This window comes from Bidens hawaiensis, unplaced genomic scaffold (assembly GCF_021521415.1).
Source record: "Bidens hawaiensis isolate Kalapana, Puna unplaced genomic scaffold, B.hawaiensis_p1.1 tig00025707_1, whole genome shotgun sequence".
NCBI lineage: Eukaryota > Viridiplantae > Streptophyta > Magnoliopsida > Asterales > Asteraceae > Bidens > Bidens hawaiensis.
This window is the reverse complement of record NW_027494110.1, coordinates 155,081-178,320: the sequence shown is the minus strand read 5'-3', so window position 1 is coordinate 178,320 and position 23,240 is coordinate 155,081. Positions and strand designations below refer to the sequence as shown.

Sequence of the window (23,240 nt, the reverse complement as noted above, 5' to 3'; positions counted from 1 at the left end):
TATATGTTTGGGATTGAGTTTGAAAAATGCTTATTGGTTTATTGGTATTTTTAAAAAGCCAATAAGCTAAAATGTGTTTGCCAATCACAATTTTTTTTATTTTAGCTTTTTAAAAGTGTAAAAAAACAGTTTTTCAAAATCCCAAAATCCTGGCTTTTTAAAATTGTTTATAGAAAAAGCAAATAAGTTAATACGCATGTTTCATACTCAATCTCAAACATGCTCTAATAGTTTCTTTATTTTTCAAATAAAGTATATAGCTTAAAAGTTTCGCATTATTGTTAAAAGCTTCAGGTAACCTTTAAAGATGGTAAAATGGTAAACAAATCTTGCTTTCACAGTTTCTTATTGTAATATCTTAAAGGTCACATATTATACGACACTGTTGGTTAACAAAGTACCAGTGAGGTCTCTTGACATGTGAGTTTTACGGTAACGGTTCTCACGAAAATAATAATAATAATAATAATAATAATAATAATAATAATAATAATAATAAATTGGAATATACTTTTTCAAACAAATTTAAAACCAAACTTACAAGTTGTTACAACTTACAACCAACCAGAAAACAAGAAAACAAATGACCACAAAACACACACTTGTCCATATTATTATTATTATTATTATTATTATTATTATTATTATTATTATTATTATTATCCCATCCTCACTTTCCATCATCAATGGCTACACTTCCTCACCCTCCATTATCATCATCTTCTTCTTCATCTTCTTTATGCTCATCTTTAACCTCCATTAACTTCAACCCAACACAACACATATCAATTCACAAGACCATTTTCTCTGCAGTTTCATCTTACTCCAAACTCCACTTAATCCCACTTCAAAAACTTAATCTTGATCCCATTTTACTTTACACTGGTGGCTTCAAACCACCTGTGGATACACAAACATTTCTTGCTACTATTAGTGTTTTGGTTGCTATTTCCTTGTCTCTGGTTCTTGGTCTCAAGGTTTGTCTTTTTTTTTTTTATCTAATTTGGATAAAACTGGGATTTGAAAATGTTGTGTTCTGGAGAAACAGTAATACGAGGTGGGATCCGGTACAAATAAAATTAATATACTAAATATACAAATAACTAAACTAGAGTAATTGCAGTTTTGAACTAGAGTAATTATGTTATAAAAATTAAATAGTATAATTACTCTAGTTCAAAAGTTACATAGTAATAATAATTACACTAGTGTTAATATAATTAAGCTAGTTATTTGTACATTTTTCATGATAAAAGTCATTTGTAATTGATCCAAACACAAGTGTAGTGTAATAGTTATATGACCTTTAGTTTAAATAATTTATGAAAAAAATTGATAATTTATTGGTTTTCTTGTAGGGTGATCCAGTTCCTTGTGAGAAATGTGCTGGCAATGGTAATTTTTTTTACAATAACTATTATAATGTTATGCATATTTTTAATCTAATTTCTGTTTTAATATTGGGGAAAAATGACCATTTTTTACATTGGGTCTAAACAGAGTAGTTAGAGGCATGAGGTGTCAGTTGTATCGGGTTGGCGGGTTGAAATGTTCAACCGGAACATGACCCATATTTGTATTAATAACAAACACTTAAAATCATGTAATCCGGACACGCCCGCTTTAACCCATTTATCTAAAGTCTAAACGTGTTAAACGGGTTCATGGGTAATAATGAAAATTTTAACATGTTAAACAGGTTGGTGGGTTGGAAAAAAAGTGTTAAACGGGTTGGTGGGTCAACGTATTTAACTAAACGAGTTAAACAAGTCAACTTGAACTACTCACTTAATTAAACAGGTCAACCTGAACATGACCTGGATTTTAAACAGGTTATATTCGCCAACCTGAAACTGAAATATACCTATATATACTGTCAGCATGTTTGTTATAGTGATTGTTGCTTCAAGTATAGGAGAACTTGCGCTTTAATAATCCGGTTTGATGAATAGGTGGCACAAAATGTGTTTTCTGCAACGACGGGAAGATGAAAATGGAAATGGGCTCGGTTGAGTGTAAAGTATGCAAGGGTGCAGGTAATAACGATATCTTTTACTCTCCAATAGTTCTACTTAGAGGTGGTTTAGTTTACGTGGCCCCACTGATTAGCAGGGTATTGAGTGGGCCTGTGAGTTTTAACCTTGTCGATATTCACATATGTTGTATATATATGATGCATGGCATTTGGATTTTGACTCGTGTTTTTCCAGGATTGATACTCTGCAAGAAGTGTTCAGGGTCCGGATATTCAAAACGCTTATGAGTTAGCTTCGGATTCACACATTTTTCCGGCTAAATTCATTGTCAAAACATTTATGAAGGTCTTGTTTATTTCTCTTATTATATATGTTGTTAGAATTTGATAGTTATCACTTGTAATATTTTTGTAATTATATAAACACCCTTCATTTTTGAATCAAAAACTTTACACTTTACTTTTTATATTATTATGTATTATAATATCTTACAAAGTTTTTAAAAGGTTCTAAGCTTATTTAACCTCTTTATTAAAAAAAAGATACACATGTTGTACAAGATTACATATAGAGGCTTGCGTCGGGCAACCTTTGAGATGGGATAGCAACGAGCGGGTTTCTTTTCTTTAGAGTAATGTCGAATTTTTCCAAAAAGTCGTTTTCTTCACCTTTGGGCAAGCTCCAATCAAACGAGTGCAACAACGAAGCCAATACATACATTAGCATTTTCTCACCCAAGGGTAAACCCGGACAGTGTCTTCTCCCTGATCCAAACGGAAAGTATTTCAAATTATTTCCACTGTAGTCCCAGTGGTTTTTCAAGAACCTATCAGGATTGAACTCCAACGGATTATCCCAGTATCTGGGATCCCGTTGGATTGACCAAACGTTCACAAACACGTTACACCCCTTTAAGATGGTGTAACCCCCTATGTTGCAAGTCTTGCTTGGTGACCGCGGGACTAGCAAAGGGGCTACCGGATGCAACCGCGACGTTTCCTTTATCGTTGCGTCTAGGTATTTTAGTTTCAGAAGATGAGATTCTTCGACTATAGTATTTACTCCCACAATGTCTTCTAGCTCTTCATGAACCTTTTTCATAACATTAGAATTATTTAAAATCTCCGTCATTGCCCACTCTATCATCTTCATCGTTGTTTCTGTTCCAGCAACCATAATATCCTGAAGAAGCGCCTTGACTTGAATCAAGTTAAGGTCCTTTAACTCTAACAATATTTGTAAGAAATCTTTCTTTCCATCTAAACTTTTCGTGTTAGATTCGATACGTAACATACGTTCATTAATAACACCCTCCAAAATCCGATCTATCTTCTTAAGTTGCTCCTTCATGTCACGCGCAACACCTTGTAGATCAAACCAAGCAAGACTCGGGAAGAAATCCGACACATTTGGCTTTCCAAGAAGCTCAACAATCTTTGAAACCACCGTTTGCAACTCACGCTTGTTAGATGCGTTCGAGTTCTCCCAAACCATGTTCGTTAAAACATTCGCTTCGGTCATGAAACAAATCTCGCTTATGTTCACTTTCGTCCCAATTTTACCATACACATTCTTGATAGTTTTCCATCTAAACTTTTCGTGTTAGATTCGAAAGTGAACATAAGCGAGATTTGTTTCATGACCGAAGCGAATGTTTTAACGAACATGGTTTGGGAGAACTCGAACGCATCTAACAAGCGTGAGTTGCAAACGGTGGTTTCAAAGATTGTTGAGCTTCTTGGAAAGCCAAATGTGTCGGATTTCTTCCCGAGTCTTGCTTGGTTTGATCTACAAGGTGTTGCGCGTGACATGAAGGAGCAACTTAAGAAGATAGATTGGATTTTGGAGGGTGTTATTAATGAACGTATGTTACGTATCGAATCTAACACGAAAAGTGCCCTGCTTGCGGTGCGCGCATATAATGTATATATGTGTGAACCCTCGGGTAGGCAAAAGTAAAATTGCACTAATTTTGACGTTATTTTACTAGTTTTGTGAAAATAACGTTAAAAGTGATGGAAGGTTAATCAGGCATCATGTGGTGGCGTTGATAGCCGAAAGACAAGGGTACATGCACCAATCAGCCGGCGTCCCGATGATTGAGTGCTATGTGCCTTATGTAATATGTCCAAGGCTTGATGCAAAACTACTATCGAGCCGGGGGTCTCACCGGAAGCAGCCTCTCTATCCCCATGGGGTAGAGGTAAGGCTGTCTACATCTTGCCCTCCTCAGACCCTACTATAGCTTTGCTATTGGTGGGATATACTGAGTACGATGATGATGATGATGATGATTCTTGATAGTTTTCCTAACTTCATCTCGTCTGAAAGGACTACACGCGTCAAGATTCTTGTTGTTCAACACTTCTTGGACGAATATCTTACGTAGGTTTCTCCAATGTGCGTTATTCTGAGCCCAGGCGATATCCTGACCACCATAGGTTATTATTGACGCTGCGACAGTTAAGTTGTGGTTTGCAAATATTTCATCCTGGTCACGAACAACCACCTTTGCTAGGTCCGGTGTGTTTATCACGATGTGAAGCTTGCTTCCAACATAGAATTTAAATATAGGACCGTAGGTGCGAGCCATGTTGGTGAATTGTTTGTGTAGCTTATGACCAAGAAATGGAAGGTAGCCAACGATTGGTAACGAGTAGGGACCTGGTGGCAACGAGGATGCATCGTTTGAGGGGGTTGAAAATACGAACTTGTACAATATAGACGCGATAATGAATAATGTAACCACGATATTAAGTTCAAGGTTATGATAAATGTGGTTTGGTTGTGACATTTTTGCAAATGATTATGGAATGTGAAGACAATAGTATAGTTAATAAGTTGATGTAAGGATTTATATATAACATTGTATTGCTAAATTTTTTTTTTTAAGTAATACTTAATAATATACTTAATTTGTCATGATCATCAAATCAATTAAGATCTTATAGTTGATGATCTTGAAATAAGATTACATATGTATTTTAAAAAATTGGTAGGGTATGCATTTATTTCTAAAATATTAAATCAGTAGGTAAACCATTGTCATTATTTTTAAATTTATCTGCTAATCATGTGGAGCTTTTGTTACAAAACCCGTATTGGTTAGTTTGTAGTAACTATACTAAACCCAAAAAAAAAATTTGTAAACGTCTAGAACATCATTGGTACTCGTATAACTTATGATTAAAAAAACTTAATTAAAACGACGTGTAGACGGTAGATAAAAGCCGTGTGGTGCGCCTGTGAGTCGACGCGAATTAGTTGGTATCGAATACGGCAACTGAACTAAACCAATAAATAATTTAGTCAACGCTCAAATATTACAAATTAACATATTTACAAGATGCTTGCGTTTTTAATCCCACTTATAACTATTCGTAAACATATAAATAAAGATCAGAAAACACACACACATGTATATATATATATATATATATATATACATACATATATATATATATATATATATATATATATATATATATATATATATATATATAACCATCACATCATCAATTTGTCATAAAATATTATCCCAATTATATTTATTCTACAATATACATAAACAAAATCACTTAAACGAAGTCAAATTTTATACCTAGCTATAATAATAATAATAATAATAATAATAATAATAATAATAAAGATCATCTCCTACTTATAGCAAGGAATCCAACGTTCATGAAATAGGTTAAACAGTCAACCGAGAATCGACCTGACCTGTTTAGCTAAACATGTTTGCGGGCTTGACCCCAAAACAACATGTGGGTTTGACCCCAAAACTAAGCCCAACCCGTTCATACCAAACCCAAACTCCTCGAATTTCATGTTAGATTTTCATGCCGTGTTAGTAATTCACAACTTTAGGACCAACTACTAGAAAGCCCGTGTACTAGAACCAAAAGCGCGACAGGGGTGAGCACGAGAAAGATCTTCAAGTGGAGCATGAACTTCTCAACCTTTGACTCATAGTTTATGTACCAAGTGAGACACACGGATATGAAAAGAACACATAGGAAGAACATAAAGTGGATTGGGGTAGAGAGTTGTCGGATATATTCATAGTACATGCTATTGTTGTAGTACCTAGTCATGTTTTTTTCTTTTGGGGAATAATTAATAAGGTTGGGTTCAAGTATTAGAGATGAGAAAATTTGTGATTTATAGAACAAGTTAAGAGAAATATGTGGAAAGATAGAGAAGAATAAAGAATACAGTTTATTAAAAGAAGAAAAACAAAATAATAATACTTGTTTTCAAAATATTATTAAGTGTATAATACACAAAAGTTAAGAATAAATAATATGAAAACTATATAAATACATGTATCTTTTGTTTTAACAGTAATATGTAGATATATTGGTTTTTATTAGTCCAAACTATCTCTTTTTGGTCGTTGTCGGTCCCAACTAACGAATTGGTTGCCGACGGTCCCAACTTTTAACGTGTTTGTTCCCAACGGTCTGTGACTAACGGAATCCTAACGGCGTTAGTTATTAGTCGCCGAAAAACGTTTTTGGCCGAAAAAATCACATTTTTTGCTGGAAAACACCACCTGGACACCGCCACCACCACCAATTGACTTGCCGCCAACCAACCACCACCACTTGAGCACCAATGAACCGATTCTGACGATGGTTCTAGGGTTCCGGCGTCCTCAATAATTGGGGCTTTTACTAGAAAAAAGTTTCTATATGTCCGATACAAAGTTACCAAGATGTTTAAGACAAAAATGTTGAGTATTCGGGAAAAAATGCGAGTTTTCCGACCCAAAACGTTTTTCTGGCGACCTGCAACTAACGGTGTTAGGATTCTGTTAGTCGAGGACCGTTAGGAATAAATACGTTAAAATTTGGGACCGTCAACAGCCAATTCATTAGTTGGGACCGACAGTGACCAAAAGAAGATCATTATGATTAATAAAAACCAATATTCCATATATATAAAATAGTTTTGTAACCGTTTGTGACGAACCCATGATTTCTTTTTATGATGTCGGAAATTTCCAACGAATAGACTTGTGCCACATAGCACCAACCATGGGACATGAACCTAAAGGATGAGATCAAATGAAATTGTTGTAAAAGAAATCAAGTGGACATGTTGAAAACACAAAATATTCTAGATAATATTACTTTGTGGTCCTTATGGGAACATTACTTATAAAAGTTTGAGGTCCTTCTATTCTAATTAGTAACAAGGGTCCAATTAAACTATGAGTGTTATATTACAAAGGTGTTTTTATTAAACTTTAAAATTATAAAATTACGCCTTATATTTAAAATCGCTGGAAAATTTTTTAAGTAAACAATGATCATTTATAAGTTGCAATTGGATTCATTCATTTAAAAGAATCGATTCAATACATATGCTATGTACCTATGGGTGCTGACGTGCTGTGTTGGATTTGAATCGGATTTCTGATCAATCTATATTGATTGATTGCTTCCGTTATGTTGTTGCTAGAAAAGAACTGTATTATCTGTATAATTTCCCAAATTTCGTTGCTACTGCGGGCTTTACGCAATCGATTAGATTATATAGCCAACGTATTAATTTTTAAAATCAGTCGAAAAGTGATAAACGGTTTATAAGAGAATAATATTAATTGAATTGTTAAATTATTCAGATTTTGATTAAGAATGAATTGTGAATGCTCTTAATGAAAGACATCTCGAGTTTGCATAAAGAACATGTTCATTGGGTGTCGTTTCCCTCTTGATGAGGCTCTCATGATCTAAAAGACTATGAACTACACATAATAAACAGATCATAATTAAAATCAAAATGAGTATTATGATTTTTGATTTTTGATGATCCATTATTCCATTTACAACTAAATGATCTTGTCAACAATGCCACAATGTCATGGTGTACCTAACCAAAAGCACCACATACCCTCATGCCAACCAACATCATATTTTGTTTTTCAAAATGCCATGATTATTGATTAATACAAGTTATTGTGAATATAATATTTCTTTAATGACCAATTGTATAGTTTTTAGATAAGACTATTTTATAATTTTGGAAACTTAGTTTTCAATTTCATTTATAAGTTTTCATTCTTTTATATGAAGTTTTTTAAACATGTCACATCATACTTACATACTATATCACCAATCTAAATATACTTTCACTTATAATGTATCTCTATACACAAACTTTTTAACAAAAAATAGACACTAAATTATATTTTATTGAACATGTAAAAAACCCCCCGTTTTAAATATCAGTGACTTGTTTCGGATGCGTTGGTGTCAACGAAAGAAAAACTTCATTTAAAAACTTGCTCGGGTGAAAGCAATCTAGGATAATAGACCTCCTAAGAAATATCAACTCGAATAATAAAATAGACAAATACATGGTTAAAAGTATAAAAGAAACAATATTTATTTTAAAAAATAACCTCTATAATTTATTGTTACATTTTATTTAACTTAATTTTTGTTAATTTATAGTTTTGTATTTATGATTCTACACTTCCACTAATTAATATTCTATGATTACGCTTTCAGAGCCGGGCAAATAAACCGGTCAATCGAACCGACTCGAAAATCAAACCGAAACCGAACCAATTATGTTAAAACCAGTTTGGAACCGATTGAAACCGTAGGTTCGGCATTGGTTTGTATTTTTCTCCACCAAAACCGGTTCAAAACGGGTTAACCGAACTGAATCCGGGCAAAATTAACAGACAAATTAACCTGTCAAAACCCGAACCGAAATCGGCCAAATTTAATCGGGCAAAACAGGAACCGAAATGAATCGTAATCTGATTAAGAAATCGATTTCAACCCGGACCGAAACCTATTATAAACCGGTTTTGACTTTTGTTGACCAAACCGGTTTGTGCACCTATATACATGCATTCATAAGTATTAACATCAATAAAAGAATACATTAATCATAACTTAACAACCATATATTATTAATTAATACCTCAATATCATAGTTTCAACATAAAATATCAATAATGCAAAACATAAACACTATACTTAACAACAGCATCTCTAGTTTGCATGTTCAATGAGTACGTACTTGCTTGAGCATACCCTCTAGCAAACCGAAACAACCCGGTACCCCCAATAACCGGTATCTCCCTCACCTTTTGTGACACCGGATTCCGCCCCAAAACCGTCAAAGTACTCCCATTATACCTCCCAGTAGTAAACACAAAGTTCATAACCATTAACAACCCTATCTCCTCTTGTGAAGCTAGTCCATAAAACCCTTGGGCTCGCCCTAGCAACGACGAATTGTGTTCTGGCTTGTCAGTTAATCGATTATCGATCATGTTTAGGGTCCCGAACCCCGTGGTGGATGAGATTGTTAGTGGTGGCTTGACAATGCTTATTGAGGTTGGGTTTGGACCACTTTGGATGTCATGCCAATAGAATTGGAAGTGACTTAATTTTTCGGTTCCGAGCTTGAATGGGGCCGGGTTTGGGCTCGCGGTGGTGGCCGGAGAAGCTAGTGAGAGAGTGGTGAGGAGTGAGAGTGTGAAGAGGAGGTGTTTTGCCATTGTTTTGGAGATGTTAAGGTTTGTTTTGGTTTGGTTTGGTTTTGATTTATAAGTTGGTTTCATGGAAGTTGTTTTCTCTACCAAACACATTCTCATGTGTCTTTTATTTTATTTTTTATTTTTACATTTTTACTAGTATTAATTTGATATTGGATTATATTATATGTACTGGTTGTGATATATTTTGTACATATATAAGATTTGGAGAAAGTTAACGCACAAATGAAATTAACGTGTTAATTGTGAGAATCAAATAGAGTAATTATATATATACAAGTAGAGTAATTATATTATAATTACTCTATTATGTAAGTATATAATTGTTTTACTTGTATATATAATTACTCTAACAATTAGTACGTTAATTTCATTTGTATTTGATTCAAACCCTATAAGATTTATTATTTTATATTCAATCTTCAAAATTGTCAACTTTTACGAACATTTTTCCAACTTTAGCCATGATTTTGAAAAAATACCCAAAATAACCAATTTAAAGCCGTCGTCCGACTGGATTTTTAATAGATTGACAAAATTTGTTAAAGAACTTGTTGACAGGTAAAATCTCGTCACGTGTCAACGTATTGATGGACCCAACGGAATTTTCTATCTCCTACTTCTCAAATTTCGTCGGATCCGTCGGTTCTTTAACGAACTCCGTCGAATTCATTAATACGTTTTACACGTGGCGAGATTTTACATGTTAATTTTCCGTCGGCGAATGATGAAATTCTGTTGGATTCGATGGGAAATATGGCTATTTTGGGTATTTTTTCAAAACCATGACTAAAGCTGGAAAATGTTGGTCAAAGTTGGCTATTTTAAGAATTGTCTCTTCATTTTAATTATCTTTTGTTATACTTATAATACATAAGTTAGGGTTTAGACTTTAGACCAAATCCATGTTAAGACCATTCAGGTAGCTCATGACTCGAAATTCGCTTGAAAAAATGTCATATGAAATAGGTTTTTTTTGTAAATGAGTCGAACTCGAGCAAAAGTTGACTTTCTTATTAGTTTTATGCTATAGAGTTTGCCGGTGCAACCAACTTCACATCCATATATCTTTTTGAATAACTAGTATTAAGACCTGCACTTCACGACTGGGTCGAGGGTGCTGGCCATAATGTATATGAATTACTTTGCATATCAATGAATTATAAGTATAGACCATCTAGGAGCTAACCTAAACGACAATCTACATAAGAACTATTCACAATCGAAAATATATTGTCGACTTAGCAATCCTCATCATTTTAACATGTTTTTACTTTTAAATTTATAACGTCGCACCGATTAATACCATGTGTTTGGCATGATTGTTAGTTAGCCCACACAAAATATATTACCAACACAATCCACATATAGTTTTATTCTAAAACTAAACGGTATGGTAACCTCTTTTTTTTTTTAGAGGGAAGGGGTGTATTTAGTTTACTCTTCAGAACGGTGGATACCTTTACTTTCGTATGAATTTTGAATCTACTTGCACCTATTATTTATTTTTTTAACATATTTACTTATAATAATATATTTATTCTGAAACAAACAGATTTTAATCTTCAGAACAGTGAATCATGTTTTTTATTTTATTTAAAAAAACAAATTACTTAACTTTATCATCAAATTTCCTACCACATTTTGTTAAATAAAAAATTCAAAAAAATAAACACTTAATAAAATTAGTTTACTCTTTCTCAAAGTGTTAATATTTTTCCTTTTTTATATTGCAATAACGCCTTTGTAATTATTATTATTATTATTATTATTATTATTATTATTATTAATTTTTTATATATGTCATTAAAGCTTATAGTTACTTTTATAACATTATTCAAAGAGCCTAACTCTTGCCTAGAAATAGCTCGATAGTAAAAAACTAAAAATGATCGTTTGATATAGACTCGATTGTAAACGAGCCAAGTCAGCTCAATTTGTAAATAATTTGAGTTTAAGCTTAACACCGACTTAGATGGGCTTGGCTTGTAAACAACGCGTGAGCAATAACCGAAAGCAGACGAAACCGTATCGAAGTTAACCAAAAACTGTTTATTGTTATTTTTTTTGTAGTTTTGCGTGACGGAAAAAACAGAATCGAACCATTTATATTTTCATATATATATATATATATATATATATATATATATATATATTCTAATCCACCCCTATATATATATATATATATATATATATATCTAGTTTGGTTTTGGTTATTAACCATAACTAACAAAAAACCACAAACTAATTGAATAAAACGCATTGATTACCCGAAAAACCGAATGATTAGTAAAATAGATTAATCGATGAATTCGGCTTCTCTTTAAGCTAATAACTGAATCGAATCGAACAGAATTATACTGAAAACCGACAAACTTATCGTATAAACTAAACCAACTGATTAATAAAACAAATTAATCGATGACTTCGGTTTTAATCCAGGCTAATAACCGAATTGTACCGTACCAACATCGATAAACTTACCAAACAAACCCAACCAACTAACCGAAAACCAATTGATTAATAAAATATATTAACCGATGCCTTAAGTTTCAGTTTACCCTAATAACCGAACTGTACTATACCAAAAACCGACAAAAACTTACCAAACAAACGAAACCAATTAACCGAATACTAACTGATTAATAAAATAGATTAACCAATGCCTTAGGTTTCGGTTCACCCTAATAACCGAACTGTACCGTACCAAACACCGACAAACTTACCAAACAAACCAAACTGATTAACCAAAAACCGATTAATTAACAAAACAAACTTAGCTTTCCGTTTCAGTTACGTTAATAACCGAACCGAATTGAATCGTTCACACACTCCCCACCCCAAATAAACTCCCTCTCTGAAACACCACACCAGACAGTTACGAGTTATAACGACGGTGGTGTATATATATTATATATATATAATCAGGTGATGGTGGCTTCCGGTTGCTTATAATATTATTATGGAAGCTGCTTCTGATTCCGATGCTGAGCTTGATATTAACAATAATAATAATAATAAGCGTCCTCATCTCATCAACAACAACAATAACACCATGGCACGTCACCCTAATTCTTCTCCCGATAACAACAACAACACCGTAAGTATTACTTTCAGTTTCAATTTCAGTTTCAATCTGTACAATTACGTAATGTTACGAGTTCGGTTTCAATCGGTTAGCTGTATTACATGTTCGTATGGTTATTAGACTCGTAATTGTTGATGAATTTGTGTATTGAGTTGTTAGGGCTTCGTTAGAGGTTGAAATTAGGGTTTTATGTTGTGGATTGTGGAAGTATGTGTTTTAGTGTGTTCTAGATTGATATGAATGTAATGTTACGTGTTCAGTTTCGATCGGTTTGCTGTATTACACGTTCGCATGGTTATTAGATTCGTAATTGTTGATGAATTTGAGTATTGAGTTGTTAGGGCTTCGTTTGAGCTTGAAATTAGGGTTTTAGGTTACGGATTGTGGAATTAGGTGTTTTAGTTTGTTATGTTAGGGCTTTTTGCTGTATTGATATGGATTTTTACGGACGCGCGATTCTGGTATGAAGGTTAGATATTGAACATTTGAAGCGAACGAACGAACACATACGGACACGTGCATTCTCGTGTTCGCGTTCTGATTGTTGATGAATTTGAGTATTGATTTGTTAGCGATATTACACGTTCGTAATTGTTGATTAATATGAATGTTGTGGATTGTGGAATTATGTGTTTTATGTGTTTTATGTTGTGGATTGTGGAACTATGTGTTTTAGTGTGTTCTAGATTGATATGAATGTTATGGATGCGTGATTCGGGTGGAAATTAGTTGTATGAAGGCTAGGTGTTGAGGATTTGGGATGTTTTTAGGTCTGTGAATGAGCCGGACGAACACGAATGGAGGTGTGGTCGAGTTTGTTCGTTAAGAAAATGAATATGTTCATGTTCGTTTATGTTTGTTCAATAAAAATATAAACGGACACAAATGAACGGCATAAATGAACTTAAATGAGCATAAATGAGTAAACGTAAGTGGACAGTCGGACACAGACATAAACAAACACAAACGGTACTGTAAGTTTCAGTTTCCATGATTACCTTCTGTACTTGCTCAGTTTCAATCTGTTAGGGATATCACATGTTTGCATGGTTATTAGGTTCGTGATTGTTGGTGAATCTGAGTTTTGATTTGCTAGGGCTTCGTTTGAGGTTGAAATTACGGTTTTAGGTTAGGGATTCTGGAATTAGGTGTTTTAGTTTGTTATGTTAGGGCTTTTTGTTGTATTGATATGAATTTTACGGACGCGTGATTCTGGTAGAAACTCTATTGAACCGGATGAACAATAACAGAGGCGTGTTTGTGTTTGTTCATTTATGTTTAACCGGAAATGAACACAAGCAACTAAATGAGCGGAGGATTTTTTTTGTTCATGTTTGTTCGTTGAAGAAATGAACACGAACGGACATAAATGAGCATAAATGAGTAAACATAAGTGGACACAGACATAAACAACACTAATGGCACGGTAAATTTCAAATTTATGATGACCTTCTGTACCTGCTCAATTTCAGTCATTCAGAAATATAACACATTCGCAGGCTTACTAAATTTATGATTGAGAATTAATTTGTTAGGGTTCCGTTGAGGTTAGAATTAGGGTTTTATATTGTTGCGTGTGGAAGTAGGTGTTCTAGATTGATATTAATGTTACGGGTACATAAATGAGCATAAATGAATAATGATAAACGAATCCAGACATAAACTAACACAAACACAAACGTCACCGTAAGTTTTAATTTTATGATTACCTTCTGTACCTGCTCAATTTCAATCTGTTAGCAATATAACGCATTTACATGCTTACTAGATTCATGTTTGTTGATGAATTTGAGTATTAATTTGTTAAGGTTTCGTTGAACTTAAAATTAGGGTTTCATATTGTGGAAGCATATGTTATTTGTAGTTCTAGATTGGTATTAGTGTTATGGAAACTTGATAAATTAGTTATATGAAGGCTAGGTATTGAAGATTTGGTATATTGTTAGGTTTGTAAACGAATAGGACAAACACGAACATAAACAATTAAACGAGCAGATTTTCTTGTTCATGTTCGCACACTAAGAAAATCAATATGTTTCTGTTCGTTTATGTCTGTTCATTAAAAATCTAAACGGTCACAAACAAACGGCATAAATGAACACAAGTGCACATAAATGAATAAACATAAGCAGGCACAGACATAAACAAACACAAACGGCACAGTAAGTTTCAATTCTATGATTACCTTCTCTATCTGCTCAATTTCAATCTGTTAGCAATAAACAAACAAACACACATTCACATAAATGAGCATAAATGAATAAACATAAGTGGACACTGACATAAATAAACACAAACGGCACGGTAAGTTTCAATTCTATGATTATCTTCTCTATTTGCTCAATTTGAATCTGTTAGCAATGTAACACATTCACATGCTTACTAGATTCATGCTGGTAGAAACTGTAGAGTTAATTAAGACTAGATATTGAACATTTGAACTGAACAAACACAAACAACATAAATAACACAGGCGGACATAAATGAGCATAAATGAATTAACATAAGTGGACACTGACATAAATAAACACAACGGCACGGTAAGTTTCAATTTTATGATTACCTTCTCTATTTGCTCAATTCGAATCTGTTAGCAATGTAACACATTTACATGCTTACTAGATTCATGATTGTTGATGAATTTGATTATTAATTTGTTAGGGTTTCGATGAGCTCGAAATTAAGGTTTTATATTGTGGCTTGTGGAAGTCGGTGTTTTTGTGTGTTCTGTTAGGGCTTTGTATTAGGCTGATATTAATGTTATGGACACAGGATCCTAGTAGAAATTGTACAGTTATATGAAGGCTAGAATAGAATAGAGGCATGCTCTTGTTCGTTCTTTTAACTTTAATCGAACACGAACACGAACACGAACACGAACAATTAAACGAACAGTTTTTTTTTTATGTTCGTTCGTTAAGAAATGAACATGTTTGTGTTCGTTCATTAAGGTATAAATGAACAATTCACGAACGTAAACGGACAAACAAGCAACGTAAATGAACACACGTGAACATAAATGAGCATAATTTCTTAAACATAAACGAAAACATACCATAATTATCAAAGGCACTATGTTCACTCAAGGCGCATAGGCCTCGCCTGGGGCCTAGGTGCCAGTGAAGTGAGGGCCTAAGAAAAAATAGCACAACTAAATAAAAAAAATTATGTATTTGAAAAATAATAGTGCTATTCTTTTTATAAAATAAGTTAAAGCTATTATATAATCTTTAATATCATCTAATTAGTACCAAAAGAGTCAAGATTCAAATGTAATTCCAAAACTTGAATAACAAAATGTTCAAAGTACCAAAAGTTCAAAAAGTAATAAATAGTAAAGGCTCAAATGATCATTGTTCTTGATCCGTCACAAATACCAATAAAGGCGTCATCAATTTCAATAAGCGAGGGCCCATGAACTATAAGCGCATATATTGGGCCTGGTTTGGAAAATGGGCCTAGGCGCAAGAAGCTTGGGCTTTTAATAACTATGACGCATACATAAACGAACACACACTAACATAAATGTGTATAAGTGAATAAACATCAACAATACAGGCGTAAGCAAACACAAACGGCGCCGTAAGTTTCAATTCTATGATTACCTTCTCTATCAGCTCAATTTCAATCTATTAGCAACTTAATACATTCGCATGCTTACTAGATTCACAACGTTCAATGAATTTGAGTACTAATTTGTTAGGCTTTCATTAAGCTCAAATTTAGGGTTTTACATTGTGGCTTGTGGCAATCGGTGTTTTTGTGTGTTCTGTTAGGGCTTTGTGCTAGATCGATATGAATGCTGCCAACACATGATTCTGTTAGAAATAGTCACGCTATTTGAAGGCTAGATACTGAAGATTCGGGATATTCTTAGGCTTGTAAACGGCACCGTAAGTTTCAATTTTATGATTACTTTCTCTATCTGATCATTTTCAATTTATTAGCAATATAACACATTTACATGCTTACTAGATTCATGATCCGTAATGAATTTGAGTTTCAATTTGTTAGGGTTTCGTTAAGTCTAAAATTAGGGTTTCACATTGTGGCTTGTGGAAGTTGGTTTTTTGTATGCTCTGTTAGGGCAAGGGATGTAAACGAACCGAACAATTTTTTTTGTTTGTGTTTGTTTATTAAAGAAATGAACTTGTTTGTGAACGGTTCATAAACACAAATGAACAAACTCAAATGAACACAAACAATGCTTTATTTGATTTTGCTACCCGAGAATGGTCGGTGTCAACGGTTCTGTTCGGCTACCAAGTTTGCGTTGGTGTTATTTTTTAACATTCATTTTCATATGTTAATTTTATTTGTAAATAATCACATAATAAACAAATATAATTTTGTTTTATAGTTCATAAACTGTATGATTAGATTAGAAAAGTCATTAAACGTTTAATGAACAAACATAAACAAACAAACATTATCGAAAATAAACGGACAAAAACAAACACATTATTGAACGTTCTCAAACACAATTGAATGAACATGGTTTTTGTTCGTGTTTGTTCATTTAGTTAATTCAATTAACTTAATTGAACAACAATTCCTTGTTCATGTTTATTCATTTACTAAACGAACAACATAAACAAACTTTCGGACCGTTCACAAACAGTTCGTTGAACGTTCGGTATGTTTACAGCCCCGAGTTAGGGCTTTTTACTGTATTGATATGAATGTTACTCGCACATGATTTTGAAGATTTGGGATATTCTTGCCTGCTATGGTTCATGGTTTTCTAAATTGCTAAAATTGAAGGTTCAGATTGAGACTTGAGAGATCAAATGTTCTTTGTAAATTACTAATGCTGAAAGTGTGGTTTAAAGGTTCTTCATTTTGAGTTTCTTGTGTAATTGCTGGATTTAGTCTTTTAAGAGTCAAATCTTGTGTTCTGATTGTTTGCATAAAATAACAATTCACACGACCAAATGACATTTGGATTGGTTCATGAAGTTCATTCTGTTATGGCAGGTTGACGCGACAGTGCTACAATATCAAAACCAGAAACTTGTCCAGCAATTAGAGGTCAAGAAGCAAGAGTTACATGATCTAGAAGATAAAATTAAGGAATTGAAACTGGGTGAAACTTCTTATGATGACTTCTTGATTACAGTTAATCAAAGATGGAATCAGGTAACTTAATCACATTTCACAGTTCCTTTATCTTATAACCTTATTATTATTTTTATTATTATTATTATTATTATTATATATTTTTATTATTCAATCACCTTTTTAGTTGGATGATGATTTAATTCTACTTGGAGCACGGGTCGGCGCAGCTCAACGTGCCTTGGAAGCATTGCAACGTGCAGTTTCTTCGCGAAGTCTGTAATTATTTAATCTTGTTTGACGGTTAATTATCCAACTATGAAGCTCACATAATCAAACGTACATATATAGGTTCAATCCCACCGGTTCCCACTGAGGATATATTCCTTTGCAGACTTCTTCAGATGGATTCTATGGAAACAAATGAAAGTGAAGAGAGACTCAGTTATATTGAAGAATCACTTTTGTCGAGGCATTCGTCAACTTTGGAATTGATGAAATTAATAGATAGTAGTATACAAGTTCTGATGGATAATATTGTAAACGTTGATCAATCTTTGTATGAAGTTTCAGCTGCAGAAGGTCAGTATTGATTGACCTTATTTGAGGTCGATTTTTTTACTAATGCACTATCATGAGTGCCTACTGAATTCTAAGGATTTAATATTTTAATTTTATATGCCTCAGATGCAGTTATTCAATCAGATAAGATTAACGAATTGATGAAGGAGGAAGTTGATCAGTTACATGGATTTATGGAAGCTCTTAATGTAAAGCAAAATGAATATGCTGATATGATTCAGAGTTATAGTGATGCCCATTCTGCGGACGAGTCTGAGATAAAAAAAATTGAAGGTTTTAGTCATGAAACACATAACATTCTTTGATTTATATGTTGTTAGTTTGTTTCTTTGTTTATGTTTGTATGTTCATGCTTGTAAGGTGAACTGGAGGACGTCATGGCAGAACTTGAAGAAAGTAGAAGAAAATTTATAAATTTAAGTATGCAAAAGGACAGATCTTCTGTTGTGCAAACTCCCGTCCCGTGTAACATTAATGGAAGTATTTCACCTGAAAATACTGCAGACAAAACTATGGGATTACGTGATTTAAAGGACTCAATAGAGGAGGCAAAGGTTTTTGTTTTCTTTTTATCTCTTCTTTTTATGTTCGTTCGTTAACAGTATAAACGGACGGTTCAGGAACGTAAACGAACGAACGGACATAACTGAACATAGATGAATGAACATAATTGAGCTAAAACTAGTTAAAGGTAATGTGAAGAACAATGTGTTGGGCCTAAAAAGTTATTGAAACTAGACTAAGTTGTAATGGGCCAAATTTTTTAAGTGATTATCTTAATGAACATAAACTAACAAACATATATGGATGTAAAGAAACAGACTTAAAACGAATTAAAACGAACGAGCGAGACATGTATACATCTTCGTTCTTTAAACTAATTGAACAAAAGCTTTTGATCATGTTCGTTCATTTATTAAATAAACGAACTTCCTGCCTAACGGTCCACGGAAATGTTCATGTTTGGTTCATTTACATGCCTATGTGTGCCTGCACAAAAAAGTATTCAACCTTTATATTCAATGTAGATACTGGCATCCGATCGTCTTTCTGAGCTTGAAGAAGCAATCGAAGACAATTCAAACTTATCAAAACAGCTGCAAGATCTTCAGGTTAAACATTGCTTTGACTTTTCATCTGTATATAAGACTGTTTGACCTTTTGTAACACGTATTTGAGCAGAATGAACTGGAGGATAACAAATATATTTACTCATCTCGTCCCTACACTTTGCTAAATGATCAACTTCCATACTGGGAATCTGAACTTGAACGGTATAGTGCGCTTGTAGATTCATTGCAAGTTGACCGGTCATTGGTCGCACGAAAAGAAAGAGAACTCGTTATGAAAACCGAATCGATAAACGCCTTAAGAAATCCTATGGATACCGATGATTCTACTATTGAACAATTAGAGAAACAGCTTCAACAGTTGATTGATGAGAATAACGAGTTGGAAATTAAAATGGAAGAAGCTGTACAAGATGCAGGTAAACTTGGAAATTATTATAATCTATATTCTTTTTTAACTTGTATTATTTTAATAAAAGTTTTAACTATTTACAGAGAGGAAAGACATTAAAGCCGAGTTTGAAGTCATGGCCTCTGCTTTATCAAAAGAAATTGGGATGATGACATCACAATTAAATCGGTGGAAAGAAACAGGATGTGAAGCTGTTTTATTACAGGAAGAAGCCCAGTCACTTAAATCCTTGGTGGAGAAAAAGGTGACAACTTTTCATTATTTTTATTATTTGATATTAAATGCATTTGATAATCTTTTTGTTTTTGTTTTTTTTTTAATTATAGACTAGTGAACATAAGGAGATGGTGGATAATTGTTCTAAGCAGAGTGATGAGATCAAGTCTTTACAGGCCCAGGTGAGTTCTCATTTGAGTTAAGAAAAATATATATATTTTTAATGAATCAAGTCTTTATAGGCCCAAGTCTTTAATGGATTTATATATGCTAAAACTTGATGCAGATTGAGAGGCTGCAAAAGGAAGGATTAGAAACACAGATATATTTGGATATAATTGGTCAAAGGATATATGATAACAGGGATATGATGGAAATTAAAGAATCTGAACAGAGAGCTCGGTCACAAGCTGAAGTTTTAAAAAACGCTTTTGAAGAACACAGTTTAGAGTTAAGGATTAAAGCTGCTAAAGAAACCGAGGTTGCTTGCCAACAAAGATTATTTGATGCTGAATCTGAAATTGCTGATTTAAGTGCTAAATTGGATGATTCTGAAAGGTTTTAACTTTTACACAGTCTTTTAACATATTAATATTTAACATCTATATGTAAATACTTTGTTCATGTACAGGGAAGTTTTGGAACTTATAGAGGCTATAAAAATAAAAGACGGAGAAGCAGAATCTTATATCTCTGAAATTGAGGTACTTATCTAGTGCTATATGATAAGTTGTATTTTTATGATTATTTAACTAATGTTACATTTTTTCAGACTATCGGTCAAGCTTATGAAGATATGCAGACACAAAACCAGCACTTGTTGCAGCAGGTGATGGAGAGGGATGACTACAATATCAAGGTAAAAAAATGATCAAATCCATAAATTATAGTCATTTTTGTACCTTTTTGCAATCAATACCGATGAAAATGTAATTTATTTTTTACATCTTGCTACAGTTGGTTTCTGAGAGTGTGAAGATGAAACAAACACACACATCTCTACTTTCTGAAAAGCAAAGCCTAGAGAAACAACTTCAACAAGTCAATTCAAAAGCCGACTCGATTAAATCACTCATTGCACATTATGAAGAGCAGGTATAATACGGTGTATTTTTTTATAATAAACAGTTTGGCTGTTTGGTTAATCAGTTGTTGATTATTCTCCAAATTAACACGTAATCATGTAGATGACCACTTGCATTGCACCTGCGTTGAAGTCAACCGAGGAAGATAGACACCTTGCAATCAACTTGGAAAAAAGCAAGTGGGAACTAGCTAATGCTGATAAGGAATTAAAGTGTCTCAAGTCATTGCTTTCTTCCTCGGAAAAGGAATATGATCAAAACTGTAGAAAAATGGAGGAAGTTCAGGAGGAGCTGGAGAATGAAAGGTAATTTTTTTTTAAATATTTCGTACACCTTTACTCAAAAGTAGGGCTGTTCATGAGTCGAGCCCGAGTTGAGCCAGGGTGGTTTCGAGCTCGAGCTCGAAATTAAACGAGGCAGCCCAGCTAGTCTCGAGATCGATTTTGAAGTTGAACGAGCCTAAGATCGAGCCAACGAGCCGAACCATGACCTGAGCTGAGCTTGGGTCGATTTTGGCTCAGTTACAAAAATGAGCCAACTTAGCTCAGGTTGTTTCAAATCAAGTTTTTTTAACTAGTTTTATTTGAGCTTTTTGAACAGCCCTGCTTAAAAGTTAGATTATGGGCACTATAGTATTTTGCGTCTGTTAGAAGTGGTTTCTTTTTGGTAAATTGCGGTTTCTTTTTGTAATTTGGTAAATTGCTTATGGTTATCCGCTTATCGAAGCGTGAAATAAGCAGTTTGAGGGCAAACATTTCCTCTATCCCGGGAGATAGAGGCTGCTCCAAGTGAGACCCTCGACTCTAAATAATATTTTTATAGTATAAAAATACAAATAACATCAAGTTTATGTAAGAAAACAAAATGTCACACTCCGAACCTTATGCACATTACTTTTGTTGGATCTACTCTAAGAAAACAGATTATATTTTAAAATAATCACGCACAACGGAAGACTTTAAGAAAAATTGCAAAATGTCAGTACAAGTTATAACTTCACAAATTAATGTAAAAGTTCTAAACTTTAGCCACTTTATCCCCCCATGATATGTTTTCCTTCTCAAAAGCTTTAACTCCTGAACTGTTGCCCTCACGACATATTATAAAAAACTTTATATCTATTAACACTTAATGTAATCATTCTTTTAACTCTTAACTTCATGTTGAGTTGTTGACTACTGAATAAACCTTGGGTTTTGTTGTGCCCGACTTGTTTACATGAGGTTCACACAATTGCACGCAAATCACACTCAAATCTCACAAAATTGCCAGGACTTCTTCTGGTTTTCGATTTGGGAAACTTTAGGAAGATCTGTTCGAACCATCGGTGTTTGCTTAACATATCTGTTTGCCACTTCGGGAAACCGATCCGGTTTTTTAAGCGTATTGAACAAACCACCAACGATCTAAAGATTGACACCGAAGATAAAAGCACAATATAAACACTAAATCGAAACCCACAGTTTAAAGCTTTTTGAAAGTCACACCTCATTAGAAGTGAGAAAATACTTTATTTTCCAGAATATTAATTTGAGGAAAACTGGTTGCTTTTATATATGTTTATAGTATTTGTTTGATAGCTTTAGGCCGAAGGGCAGATTGGTACTTAACGAATTATCGAAACTTGAATGCAGAATGGACAGAAAGAAGCTTGACGAGGAGCTTGTCGAACTAAACATGAAAATTACAGAACTGTCATTAGGAAGCAGCGAAGCTGCAATTCAGAAACTCGAGAACGAAATCAAGGAGTGCAAGTCTATTCTCAAATGTGGTGTTTGCTTTGACCGCCCAAAGGAGGTAAGCAAATTCTCCGCAATATTATTATATTTCTTGTTTATATAATTTTGTAACATTAATAATAATTTTGGAATTTATCATCCCAGGTGGTGATTGTGAAATGTTATCATCTTTTCTGCAATCCATGTATCCAGAGGAACTTAGAAATCCGTCACCGAAAGTGTCCTGCTTGTGGAATGGCGTTTGGGCAGAACGATGTTCGTTTTGTGAAGATATGATGGTTAGTTAGGTTGGAGTATCATATTTAGGATAATGATTTTTTGTTTTGACCTTGTTACCTTTTAGCCAAAACCGCCGCAGGCCCGATGGGATACAGATGATTATGTTCTTGTCGGGTAGTCGGTTTTGCTGAAAGTTTTTAAAAGGATTTATAAAATAGACTTATAAAATTATTATGCTTCTAGACACCCAAAAGAAAATCTGGACTAGAC

At 33.6% G+C, this 23,240-nt stretch overlaps 3 protein-coding genes and 1 pseudogene across 4 annotated transcripts; 2 read left to right on the top strand and 2 right to left on the bottom strand.

Annotated features, from left to right (window-relative positions):
* Positions 1 to 625: 625 nt before the first annotated feature.
* Positions 626 to 2,387, top strand: LOC143572059 (protein BUNDLE SHEATH DEFECTIVE 2, chloroplastic-like). Its single transcript, XM_077057320.1, has 4 exons — positions 626 to 977; positions 1,359 to 1,395; positions 1,953 to 2,036; positions 2,211 to 2,387. Exons 1-4 carry the CDS (start codon positions 687 to 689, stop codon positions 2,261 to 2,263), a joined length of 465 nt encoding a protein of 154 aa, XP_076913435.1. The 5' UTR covers positions 626 to 686; the 3' UTR covers positions 2,264 to 2,387.
* Positions 2,388 to 2,537: 150 nt separating this feature from the next.
* Positions 2,538 to 4,817, bottom strand: LOC143572058 (cytochrome P450 76C1-like). Its single transcript, XM_077057319.1, has 2 exons — positions 4,291 to 4,817; positions 2,538 to 3,569 (listed from the first exon to the last, which is right to left on the bottom strand). The coding sequence occupies exons 1-2, from the start codon at positions 4,768 to 4,770 to the stop codon at positions 2,538 to 2,540; spliced, it is 1,512 nt and encodes a 503-aa protein (XP_076913434.1). The 5' UTR covers positions 4,771 to 4,817.
* Positions 4,818 to 8,836: 4,019 nt separating this feature from the next.
* LOC143572057 (dirigent protein 22 pseudogene) lies at positions 8,837 to 9,504 on the bottom strand (annotated as a pseudogene).
* A 2,840-nt stretch (positions 9,505 to 12,344) lies between these two features.
* LOC143572066 (E3 ubiquitin-protein ligase BRE1-like 2) lies at positions 12,345 to 23,103 on the top strand. 2 transcript variants are annotated; one of them, XM_077057326.1, is made up of 17 exons: positions 12,345 to 12,601; positions 17,567 to 17,728; positions 17,835 to 17,922; positions 17,999 to 18,229; positions 18,335 to 18,502; positions 18,590 to 18,783; positions 19,258 to 19,341; positions 19,412 to 19,718; positions 19,795 to 19,955; positions 20,038 to 20,109; positions 20,214 to 20,485; positions 20,559 to 20,631; positions 20,700 to 20,786; positions 20,885 to 21,022; positions 21,115 to 21,317; positions 22,647 to 22,809; positions 22,896 to 23,103. In XM_077057326.1, the coding sequence occupies exons 1-17, from the start codon at positions 12,464 to 12,466 to the stop codon at positions 23,025 to 23,027; spliced, it is 2,673 nt and encodes an 890-aa protein (XP_076913441.1). In that variant the 5' UTR covers positions 12,345 to 12,463; the 3' UTR covers positions 23,028 to 23,103. The 2 variants fall into 2 exon arrangements, with proteins under 2 accessions (XP_076913441.1, XP_076913440.1); XM_077057325.1 differs by lacking the exon at positions 12,345 to 12,601 and adding an exon at positions 17,196 to 17,353.
* Positions 23,104 to 23,240: the final 137 nt, after the last annotated feature.